The 12,744-nt window shown below is 42.3% G+C and overlaps 1 protein-coding gene across 1 annotated transcript; it reads left to right on the top strand.

Moving 5' to 3' along the window:
- Nucleotides 1-888: 888 nt before the first annotated feature.
- Nucleotides 889-11,808, top strand: fra10ac1 (FRA10A associated CGG repeat 1). Its single transcript, XM_084485399.1, has 14 exons — nucleotides 889-988; nucleotides 1,395-1,480; nucleotides 1,691-1,783; nucleotides 2,312-2,357; nucleotides 2,652-2,728; nucleotides 2,858-2,941; nucleotides 3,659-3,743; nucleotides 4,036-4,081; nucleotides 8,119-8,238; nucleotides 8,478-8,520; nucleotides 9,018-9,181; nucleotides 9,394-9,444; nucleotides 10,154-10,238; nucleotides 11,039-11,808. Exons 1-14 carry the CDS (start codon nucleotides 971-973, stop codon nucleotides 11,079-11,081), a joined length of 1,041 nt encoding a protein of 346 aa, XP_084341525.1. The 5' UTR covers nucleotides 889-970; the 3' UTR covers nucleotides 11,082-11,808.
- The last annotated feature ends 936 nt before the right edge of the window (nucleotides 11,809-12,744 follow it).

Below are 12,744 nucleotides of genomic sequence, written 5' to 3'. Positions count from 1 at the left end.
ACTCATTGTCCTAAACCTAAACAATACGGTCACAGTCTATTCCCGGGCCTTCATTTGCTCTTTGACTTCATAAAGTGGGGTGCAGAAAAAAAGGAGAATCTGGAAAACACTCGGGCTTCTGTTGCAGTCTGTCCCCATCCCCCCCCCCCCCCCCCCCCCCCCCCCCCCCCCCCCCCCCCCCCCACACACACACACACACACACACACACCCTGCCTTCACGCACGCACGCACACACACACACACACACACACACACACACACACACACACACACACACACACACACGCACACAAAAACACACACACACACACACACACACACACACACACACACACACACACACACACACACACACACACACACACACACACACACATCCAGAATATTCTGAAGAATTCCCTTAGGAAGCAGCCTTCAAGTAAAATGAAAAACAGAATAAGTGTTTCATTGTTCTCAATTACAATCAGGTTCTCTCATGGAGTCGATGCAAGGGGGAAGCAGACGATAAAACAGAATGGGTGAATCAGGCATATGCCTTGTCGGGTTAATAGAGTCCTCTTGTCAGCTCACATCATCAGGGTCTAACGGGGTAACTAGGGCTGTTTCTCCATAGTTCATAATTAAATGAATATTAAGTTATTTATTCAGTTAATATGGCCTCGACATGGCCCCAGTTTATAAGGGTCATAGACAAGGATTATTGGATCAAATATAAATAAAACTATTAAATATGGTCTGTGTTCAAATTAATATAACATTAAATAGTAACGCTACTTAAAACACGATGAAGTGCCAACGTGCCGATCAAAAAAGTAAGTGTGAATGCTCATTCATTTAATAACTGTCGGTTAACAGTCCTGACGTCATCGCAGTGCGGCTTTTACATGACACGCCATCGACCCGCGACGCGTCTTTGTAAACAAAAAAAAAACACCCGAACCAAAACAGAGGCGAGAGATGGATTAATACATGGAGAGTCTAGTTAAGGTAAGCTTTCAGACTGACACTTGACTGACAAAGAAAATAAGTGTTCGGCTTCAGAAGGAAGTGGTCAATCCAGTATAATTTGAATCCGTTCCTTGGCTATGTGTTTAACTCGTGCAGATATTATCATCATGGTTTTGTACGGGCAGCCCGTACAGTTGTAGGATCTCTGTTTTTCCCTATTGACCCATGATACTGCTGGTCCGATTGTTCCTAAATGGTAGGAGGGGGAGTGGGAGAAAGAGAGGGGGAGAGAGGGAGAGGGAGAGTGAGAGAGAAGAGGAGAGAAGAGGGAGAGCGATAGAGAATGTTGGTTCAACATGACTCCCATCTCCATATTGAATTCGACATGCACCCCTTGTATGCATACAATGATAAATGATGCCTACATTGTGTTTTACCTGGACAGGTGCACGGTGGGGGCGGCTATGACTCTGATTTCAGTGGTGATGATGACGAAGGCGGCGGAGAGTCATCCCTGCGAGGCATTAAAAGGTACAAGAGTATAATGTTAATGTCAGAAAAACATTGGTTATTGGTGGAAGAATGATGGTGAAGAATAATTGGGTGTCCAGGTTATGGTTGTTATCATGGCTATAACATTACTGCAGGCAATGAGGAGTATTTTCCCTCGTATAGACGAATAAAGTCCCTCTGAACGGCCAAAACAGGGCAATAAAGTGTGATTGTATTGTTGTTCCATAGAAAGCGAGAGGATGAGATCCTCCAGAAGCCATTTCAGAAGGGGAGGCACTCCAAGGTGGCGCATCGCAGCTTCCACAGCAGTGAGGTCGACAGGTAACGTCACTCACATGTCGTTTCAAGAGAACATTTTGGTCTCTCTCTCTCTCCCTCTCTCTCTCTCTCATGTGCATGTATATGAATAATGGGTATTTCTGTAATCTGAATTAATAAAATTATTACGATAAACAACGTTTATAACTATGCATTCCACCTCGTAAAAGCAACATCATCATTATTATTGTTATACAACTGTATGTATCATAATTGTCCAAGTTGCCCTGTGAAACCTATTTCTGATAGGGTGAACCTCATAAGGTTTCATCAACTTATCTTAAACCCACTGAGAGAATTAGTTCTTCGGATGAATTTATTTTCTTCCTTACCCTAATTTATGCAAAGAATGCAAGATGCAAAGAATTTGAATACATTGTTCAATTAAAGTTACTCAAAATGAAAAAATATATATATATTTTTTTGAATTTACACATCCTGCAGTGCAGCCCCAACCATATTCAATTGTGTTCTTCATGAGCTCATATATCACTCATTTCTTTGATTCTATTTCCTGTGTTTTGTCCGCAGAGAGGAAGCCAGAAACAGAAGAGCCCACCTGATCTCTCTCAACGCTGTATCCTTTAAACAGGATGCAAACCACCCCACAGGGCTGGTCTCAGCCCCCATTCTCTGCTGTACAGCATAATAATATATATGAACGTTGTTGTATTTACTCCAACACACCAACATTTCATGTACTCTCGTATACCAAGGATTGGTTCAAGACAGAGTCAATCAACATTCTAGCTTCTGTGATTGGACAAGTGTCCATATATAAGTGCCGGCAAGAATAGCAGGGAAGAAGGCACCTTGCTTGGTGTTATCGACATTGTGCACTCTGTTCTGTCCTTAAATCTAGCATCCCTAGTTTGAACGTCACAAGAAGTATGTCAGCGACTACATCCTCTACTATGGAGGGAAGGTGGAAGACTTGAAGCGCTCAACGTGAGTACGGCTCTTTCAAGCATCGGTGGAAAATGCATCAATAAACTCCGATAGTATTTACCAGGAACCAGTATGTGTGTGGTCTGCCCCCGTCTGTTTACCTTCTTTCTATCATTCTTCTGTTTTCAGGGAGAAAGACAAGACTGACCTGGACGTGGTCCGAGAGAACCACCGGTTCCTCTGGAGGGATGAAGACGAGGAGGAAATGACCTGGTAAACATCCTAATAACAATAAAACCACTTTCACGGTACTGAAATCCTCGGGCCAAAACCCAGAGGGTGACGGACAGCTTTTCCCCTCAAGCAGTCAGGCTCCTGGAGAAATCCAAGACCCCCAAACCAACCCCACGCACACTAAAACAACAGACTATATAAATACATATTTTTCTGTAGTTGCACAGCATTTTGGCACTAGAATCAACCGTGGCTGGTACCACTACCACTTGAACACTTTAAACTTACACTTTACTACACCTCATTAGTTTCTACCACTGTCTTAGTTTCTCTTATTATTACTTACTTTATTTTATTATTATTATTAATTATTGTGATCTATTGCTGATACTTATTTTTACTTATCTTTATTTACTTTATCATGTATTGTTGCTGCTATGTGGATGTTGACGAGCCAAGCCTAAGACTTTTACACTTGTGTACTTGTAAAATAAGGTGTAATAAAGTAATTCTGATTCTGATCTGATCTGATGAATCATATTAAGGGACTGATACCTTAGATTGGCGTCAATGTTTTGATTGATTGACAGGATTTAGAAGACAAGATTTGATGATATCAGTCTATTACTGTTTGTTATAAGCTAGTTTTTGAAATTGGTATTAGGTTTGTAATAAATATTATACAAGTTGGAATCACTCCAAGGCAATACCATTTCTTTGCATTCTAGGAGTTATTTTCTTTTTCCATTTCTACAGGGAGAAAGCACTGGCCAAGAAGTATTACGACAAACTCTTCAAGGAGTACTGTATCGCCGACCTAAGCAGATACAAGGAGAACAAGGTCTTTCATTCAGTCAGTCAGTGGGGTGGGGGGAGAGTTTGAGAGAGAAGGAGAAAAAGGAGAAAAAGGAGAGAGGGAGAGAGAAGATTAAAGAGATGGATTGGTAGATATAAATAGAGGAAGTAAGTCTTTCACTGGCTAAGCAGAAAGTTAATCTTTCTATAGTATATTTAAATTTATTCATAAAATAAAAATAAATCCTGTGAGAGGTTTATATTGTGAAATTCCATTAAACAAGGTCTATTGTCAAAGGCTGTAGAATAAAATACTGCTCCCTTTGTTCCTCCCTCAGTTTGGCTTTCGATGGCGAACTGAAAATGAGGTTGTGTCTGGAAAAGGTAAGATTGATACTTTCTGAGACTGAAATTACTACTGAATAACAAAAACAAAATACAGACTATCATTCAGATTTGAAAAAATAAAGGCAACCTTTTGTATTATCTGTATCATTTGTATAATTATTTAATCTGTTAATATCTAGTTTTCATAGTCATTTCAGAGTTTACATTTAATAATAACAACAGTAATATTCCTGGCTTCTCAAATATCCTCATTTTACTTTTCTATGTCTGAACACAGTGGAGACAGACACTAGATGGAGACAGAGCTCAATTGTTAGCTTGCCTCTTCACTGTTAGTGATCATAAATCATTCATTATATTGTCTTAAGGATATTCTATTACATTTACAGTTAAATCACTTCCTGATGCAAACTCACATAGCTTTCCTCAAACATTCCAGTAAATATTCTAAAAGTAGTGTAATGTCATCCTATAATGTCGAGGGGCCCTGTGTTTAGCGCTGGGGCATCATATCATCATCTAACGTCTGGGGGCCACCTTGTTTAGCACTGGGGAGGACCGTAAGCAAGGCAGGGGCACTACACCTGGAGTGTGTGCGTGTGGCCCTGCCCTGTGAGGCAGCCCACTTCTCCCAGCTCCTAGCATAGTATGGGATGAATGCAGGGACTCAACATATATTATTGATTTAATCATCTACTCCAAAGGATTTTCAAAGAGCACAACGTTTTTTACTTTATTTATAAAAGCATGTAGTCTAACCCTATACATGTGATGGACTTGGAAAAACCTCCATGTTCAGATACACACACACACACACACACACACACACACACACACACACACACACACACACATGTTTGATCTACGGTAGTTATCTACTAATGTCCCTATTTAAAAAATGAGGAAAACATATTTGATTTTTAAATGGCAATGGTTCTAGCTTGCTGATGAATATACATTTTTTGACCGTCACACAGGAGTTTATCTATCGACTTTATATCATAAGCAGGCATAACCAATTGTAAACAATGGGCTATCAATGCAATATAGAACGATTCCTTATTTGTGTCGCTACTTTGGCCTGCTTAACAAAGCTTATAAACATCATAGTTAGGATGATTGCTTTCAGTACTAGCAGGTCTACATTTACCATGGCAAAAGGCAAAATGTAGATATGACAATGTTTTCATTTTTGTAATAATAACAAATGGCTCAGTTTTTCATTTCAGAGATCTCACCTTAATGTACGGTCTTAACTCGTGTTTTTGGTTGGGTTGTCTCAGAGCCTGCCGGCTAAACCAATAGGAAGGTCCCAGGTTAATCCTTTGACCCTTGATACTTCCTGTCCGTCGAGTCAGGAAGTAGGATTAGTGATACCACTAATACCCATCATGCTTCACTTCACCTGGTGCTGTGTCTGTGTTGGTCTAGCACCTCAGACACTCAAACTGTACAGTCTAATCATTCTGAGTTTATTCCTACAGGTGTGTGTTGGTTGTGAGTCTAAGTAGTTTAAAGGGAACCCTTATCCTTCACACATCAGGTTTATTTAATGCCTCCATTGCCTCCTTTATCACAGACTTCAGTACTTCTTAAGTCGCTTTTACCTTAAATGTATGCTATTTTCAGTTATCTCAAGCCGTGCAGTTGTGTCACGGTAAAGTAATCAGAATAAACAATCTCTAAACCAGACTTTAGACTATATATTTTGCGAGAGGTTACCATGAAAACAAAAACTAAACTGACTATAGTTTTGTTTTTGAAAGAGAAATTGTACCCGAGTGAAGTCAGAGTGCAGTAGTGTGTAGAACTGTACACATAACACTGCTACAGGTCTAGCGGCGATGCTGCATGGCCCGTTATCCGCCCACTCAGGTGTAAGGACCGCACAAATGCTGACCAAGGATCATTGACCGCGATAAGGGGTCTGCGGTCATACTGTGAGAAAATGGGCGATAGAGAGACTATGGAGTCCCTAGAGAGAGAGAGTTAACCTTCCAGAAGACCTGTGTTTATTTGCTGAATGTTTAGTTTCATTACTTTTCCTAAATGGGTTGCCTTTGAGAAAAAGGCGGAGCGAGACAGAATTGTTAGGAGCTCTGTTTTAAACTGAATGTTTTGATCTTTTGACCCTTGATACTGCTGTTCTGATTGTTCCTGACAAGAGAGAGAGAGAGGGCGAGAAAAAGGGAGAGAGATTGAGAATGTTGGTTCAACATGATTCTATATCATTATTGAATTCGAAGCCAATATTCTCCCAGTAAATAAGTTGACTCACTTTTGACGTCACTTTTCATTGATCCTCCTTTGACCAGTCAAGAAGTAGGTCAAAGGCCATACCGAGGGGCCGGGGAAGGGGGGGAACAAACGCTGCTTGACGATCAGCAGATTACGCAACAACTTCCGTGACAGTGAAATAAAGGTGTTTAGGACTGGGAGCCTATCACACATATGGTGCAGGGATTACCTCCCAGCATGGTTGCCCCCCAACCACCGTCACTGTTGGCGCCCCTCCTCCCAGCCCTCCCTCCCTCCATTATTTTACAGCCATATTTGGTTGACTGACTGACGGGTTAAAGATGGGATGTACCAAGTTCCTCCGGCAGAGGGGGTTAGGTGGTGCTTGTCGTCAAGCGAGTCTGCTGGGCTGCTTTGTTTGTGTTGAGATGGATTTGATTCACGAAGGCGTGTTCTCACTGATCAGCAGCTGACAGGCAGCAGTTAAAGGCCATAGTTGCGCGTCAACCCACTAGTGCACAAACCTAAAGCAAATACAACTTGTATCGACCCAAGGTTTGAGTCTTATATGTTACGCGTCCATCCCTCTCTCTTTAAAACCACTTTCCTTTACTGTCTCTGTAGGCGCAGAAAGACCGAAAAAATATATGTATCAAAAAGCATAGTTGTGATAATAGTATTTCTAGCAGACTTTTGACTGCATGTTTCAAGTAGCGTTTTAACCAGACCAGTTATTCATCTTCACCATATATGGAATAATGGATAAAGCACAATTTAAAGCTAATGAAACGCCTTCTGCATTCATCTTCTCAGACAGAGGAGGGACTGTGACTCCCTGGAGAGGTCAAAGGTTAATCACGTCACCGTCCGTCTGTGGGTGTTAGTCTGCGATGATCCCGGCGATGTGATAGGTCCCTTTTAAAAACCTTCTGACGTAGAGCTGCTGGGTATTCCTACACACGGCCGCAGCTTAGTCATCGTCTGACGTGCCAGGCAGCGCACCTGAGGCGGGAATGACATCAAAGGTGACGGCGGCGGTGGTGGTTGTGACGACAATAACGTTTAGCTCAACCCACTAGCGTGGCATTGACGTAGAGGCAATACCACTTATAGCGCCCCGGGTTTCCATTCCTGAGCTGCGGCGCAAGAGGTTCCCTCTCTGTTTCCTCTCCACTGCCCTCTCTCTCCTCAATGTCCGGTAGATACATGCCCAAAATCATCATCATCATCATCATCAACATCATGTGATCCACGGTGACATGCATGAGGTTCTTGCCACCTAGGAAAACACCTGGCAAGCATCAGAAGCTCTCTCTCTGTAGCTCATCCGACAGAGGATTAATCTGCATGTGAAGCGGACGGGGAACCCCCACCCTCTGGGAACGGCCCTGGGGTTTGCTATTATGGATTAATTGATTATCTATCTATCAGGGCGTCTGAGTGTGTCTGTATGTGCATGTCTTCTCTTTTTGGACACATTGGAGCATTAACCTTATTCCTATCTACGTCATTGTCACATTGAACATATAGACCTTTTTGCATTTCAGGTTATATGTTTCTGAATTTTGTTGACTGTACTTGTACTCAATGCCATGACTAACGTTCAATCAAATCTGTTATTTAAAGAGGAGTGTGTGCGTGTGTGCTGGTGCCAATTCAAAGATAAAGAGAGACAGGGTTTTGTCTGAAGCAAACCCGTGTGTGTGTGTGTGTGTGTGTGTGTGTGTGTGTGTGTGTGTGTGTGTGTGTGTGTGTGTGTGTGTGTGTGTGTGTGTGTGTGTGTGTGTGTGTGTGTGTGTGTGTGTGTGTGTGTGTGTGTGTGTGCGTGTGTCCAGGTCAGTTCCAGTGTGGGAGCCGCCGCTGTGAGAAGGAGGAGAAGGAGGTGCTGAAGAGCTGGGAGGTGAACTTCTCCTACGTGGAGCGAGGAGAGAAGAGAAACGCCCTTGTCAAGCTCCGTAAGTCACGTGACTCCCAAATGAGCCAATGAGGTGGCCACAAAACGTTTTACATTGCATTATGGGTATTGGCTAGTGCTCTGTGATCGGGAACCAGATCTGTAGACTACAAAATGGTGAGGAGCTAAATAGTGCACTATATAGGGCACAAGTGAGCTTAATTGAACACAGACAGAGTGTAGAGGAGGCTTTGTGAGGAGTACCTTAGAGATGATGTTTTGTATCATTTTGGTTTCCAGGCCTGTGCCCCGAATGTTCCTTCAAGCTCAACTACCACCACAAGTAAGCAACGTTGCACGCATGCACGCACGCACATGTATGTATATATATATATATATATATATATATATATTCAGGGACTGTAAAGGGGATAACTGTATCGATGAACAATATACATACAAGCTTTTTGACCTGGTATTGAGAATGGATTGCTTATTTTACTGAACAAAATATTTGGTGAGTCCTGGGTCAAACTAACAGCATAAACTGTACTGTATGAATATTATTGATCCCCCAACAATGTGTGATTTGTGATCATGGTAGAGTACCATGATCACAAATCATACATTGTCAAGGGTTGATACTCTTCCATCCATGGTGCATCCTGGGTTCAGTCAAATACGATATCCTTTCCCGATGTCCTACAATTATCTCACCAGGAGTTGAATCAGATAAGGGAATACAGAAGTTATTTTGACCAAAGTACCTAAAGTGAGGTTTAAACACTGAGTAGAGGGAAGTATTCTTGGAACAACAGTGTTGTATGTTGTACTTTCTAGACGCAAGGAGGTGAAGGTGAAGAAGAAGGAAGCCAAGAGGAGCTTGCTGGAGAACCAGGAGCCAACGAAGAAGAAGGCCAAGAAAGAGAAGAAGAGTAGGAGGAGGTCCAAGTTGTCTTCTGGCTCCAAGAAAAACAAACGCAAAGGCCACAGAAAATCCAGAGGTATGAAAATTCTCCCTCCTCATTCTCCCCCCCTCACTTTAAAGTAAAGGCCTCTGTACCTGCCTTGTTCAATGTAGATGTTTTACGGTGGAACTAAATGCACAAAGAACAGATTCATTTACAAAAAGAACAGATTCATTTACAAATAGATAGAATTATGTTTTGTACCATACTTCTATTTTTAACTTTTATATCTCTCTTCCTTGATTTAGGGGATTCTTCCTCCTCTAGTAGTGCAGAAGAATCACAGGACTCAGACAGAGGTAGCGGACACGGGCACACACACGCACGCATGCGCACATGCGCACACGGGCACACACACACACACACACACACACACACACACACACCACTAGGCCCCAGGGGCTCCATTAACGACAGTTTTGTTTTTACTCAACCCTGTCCTCTCTCCCGCTGTCTCTCTCTCTCTCTCCCTCCCTCCCTCCTAACACTGTCTCCATCTCCATCCCACATGTATATTTCTCTTTGTCTCTTTTACTTTCTCCCGAGTATAATAATAGTGATGTAAAAGTGATGGATGCGTGATCGACTGGGAGCGGTGGGTTCACATTCCATTCTGTAAATGTGTGCGTGTGTCAGCGTGTCAGCGCCCGGGGATATGGATGAGTGATGACATCTTTTTACCTGACCTGTCTCAGCCCACAGGCTAGGGAGCTGTTTACCGCAAACACTCCATCCTTCACTCTTAGCGTCTCCCCCCCCCTCTCTCTCTCTCTCCCCCTTGCTTCATGCAGGTCTCTCTCTCTCCCTCTCTCCCTTTCTGCTTGTATGTCCCTATCCATCTCTCTCTCTCTCTAACGCTGCCTTCGTCTGCTCCCTGATGCCTGTCATAATTCATGTCTTTTTATGTCTACAACACACCTGCCCCCACACACACACAAACCCACACAGTTGACGCTTGATTTTCTCCACCCCGTTGTGAGTGACGTCTCTCTGAACCAATCCCTTTAGACGCAGAGGCAGCAGACGAGGCGCCCGGCCAATCGGATGCGGAGCACTGGCGAGGCCCCGCCCCCACGGTGGAGGAAAAGTCGAGGTGAGATTATGAGATTAGTGTCATAAAGGTTTATAGCCAATAAGCATTAAGCCTCCGGGGTCTTCTCAAGCACTCTCAACCCCTTGACTCACGCAGCATGTACAGACCCTTGAGTACTGTAGAAATACTGTGTACATATACCATGAAGTACTGCTGAATTACTGTGTACATAGCATAAAATACTGTAGAAATACTGTATAGATACCAGAAAGAACTGCAGAATTACTGTGTACATATACCATAAAGTACTGTAGAAATAGTGTGTTCATATACCACATATTTCTGTAGAAATATGTGCTGATACGTAAAGTACTGAAGTACTTAGTAAATGCATGAGTTACTGTAGAAATACTATAGCCATACAAAGTACCGTGGAAGTACTGAGTACATGCATAAAGTACAATAGAAGTACTGAGTACATACATAAAGTACTGTAGAAGTACTGTGTCGATACATAAAGTACAGTAGAAGTACTGAGTACATTAAAAAAGTACCGTGGAAGTACTGTGCTGATGCATAAAGTACAGTTGAAGTACTGTTATACATAAAGTACAGTAGAAGCACTGAGTACATACATAAAGTACAGTAGAAGCACTGAGTACATACATAAAGTACAGTAGAAGCACGGAGTACATGCATAAAGTACAGTAGAAGCACTGAGTACATACATAAAGTACAGTAGAAGCACTGAGTACATACATAAAGTACAGTAGAAGCACTGAGTACATACATAAAGTACAGTAGAAGCACTGAGTACATACATAAAGTTCCAAGACCTAACAGCCCGTGTGTTTTTTCAGAGAGGACGAGTTTGACGACTATTTTGAGGACATGTTTCTGTGATTCGGCGGGCCCCAGTCCCTCCGTGTTGAGGGCCCCACGGGCACCAGATCCACACACGGGACCCGCTGGTGTTTTGTGGTTTTATTTTGTGGCTGTTAAGTTGTTTTGTTTAGTGATTGCGTAAACACATGATTGTTTTTGTCTCACAACAATTAAAGACGGCTGTTTTTTACCCTCTCCTCCGTTTGTTTCTCACTTTGCGTGAGAAACAAGTCCTACTCATATTTCATGAAGAAGAAAAAAACAACATCTTGTGTCAAACTATTTTTGTTTTAATTTAATTTTTTATATGTTATATTTATATTTATGTCTGTGTCAGACATCAATTCCACAAAAATAAAATGAAGGATTTATTTTTCATACAACTAAACATTCGGACACACAGAGAGAGTAACCCCCAATCATGTTGGTGATTGGATTCTCTCAGATCCTATGGGCCCCGTGCCAAATACACACACACACACACACACACACACACACAGGAGGCTTCCCTCCTCACCTGCGTCAGAGGCAACACCTGGCAAACATCAGAAGCTCTCTCTCTATAGCTCGTCCGACAGAGGATTAATCTGCATGTGAGTGGGTGGGGAACCCCCACCCTCTGGGAACGGCCCTGGGGTTTGCTTTTATAGATTAATTGATTATCTATCTATTAGGGCGTCTGAGTGTCTGTGTGTGCATGTGGGCCTTTGTTGGAGCCTCTTATCTGTGTGTGTGTGTGTGATAATAAACATAAATTCCACAAAAATAAATTGAAGGATTTATTAAACTAAACTATCAAATAATGGCATTATTAAACATTCAAATTAGGCATTATTTTTGCAATTTTCGATTGACCCTGAAGTCAAATCTAATTCTGAATAATCGTAAAATTTGGATACAAGACCTTTGATAGAAACTTAGACATTCTAAGAAAGCGGTGTGTGTGTGTGTTCCGGTCCCGTTCTAAGAAGAGTTGTGTGTGTTCCGGTCAAGTTCTAACTAGAGTTGTGTGTGTTCTGGTCCTGTTCTAACAGAGGGAGGTGTGTGTTCTGGACGTGTTACTGAACATAGTAATATCAAATATATTTATTTTCGGCTCAGGGAGAAGGGACGAAATAGAAATTATGGATGATTATCAGGCACCGTTTTAGTAGAGATATGGGTGTGTTGTGGTCACGAGAACGGCCAGAGAGATCAGGGGTGCTCCTGGACAAGGACAGATCGGGATCCTGGCCTGACACCGTGCGGTTATTAACCTCCCTGTGAGCTTAAATTAAGGAAATTGCTTTATCTTCGTCCTCCTCCTGGCCTCGATTCTGTTTCTCCACCTTACTTTCTTCTTCTGAGGGAGAACCTGTGCTTCCATCTCTGTGACCTTACCCCTGAGGGGGTATTGAACAGAACCCATTCAGACAGTAGTTTGGTCCTGACTTGTTTTCCATCATCATGGTCACTCATGTATCCATGGTCAATGACAGTAGGAGGAGTTATTTGAGAAGTAATTGTAAATAAATAAATAGCGGTCTGTTTAAGTATGTATTTCTGCATATGCTGGCGTTTAAGTACCATAACACAAAAAAAATCCAAGCCAGTATAAAACACCATAACAACATCTAAACCAGGGTCATAAGGTAACAAAGGCGAACCAAACACATGTGTTTTTCGTCAATACGAAGGCATA

The sequence above is a fragment of the Micromesistius poutassou genome (assembly GCF_964030765.1).
Source record: "Micromesistius poutassou genome assembly, chromosome: 21".
NCBI lineage: Eukaryota > Metazoa > Chordata > Actinopteri > Gadiformes > Gadidae > Micromesistius > Micromesistius poutassou.
Note: the sequence above shows the minus strand (reverse complement) of the source record. Positions and strands in the feature narration are given on the sequence as shown.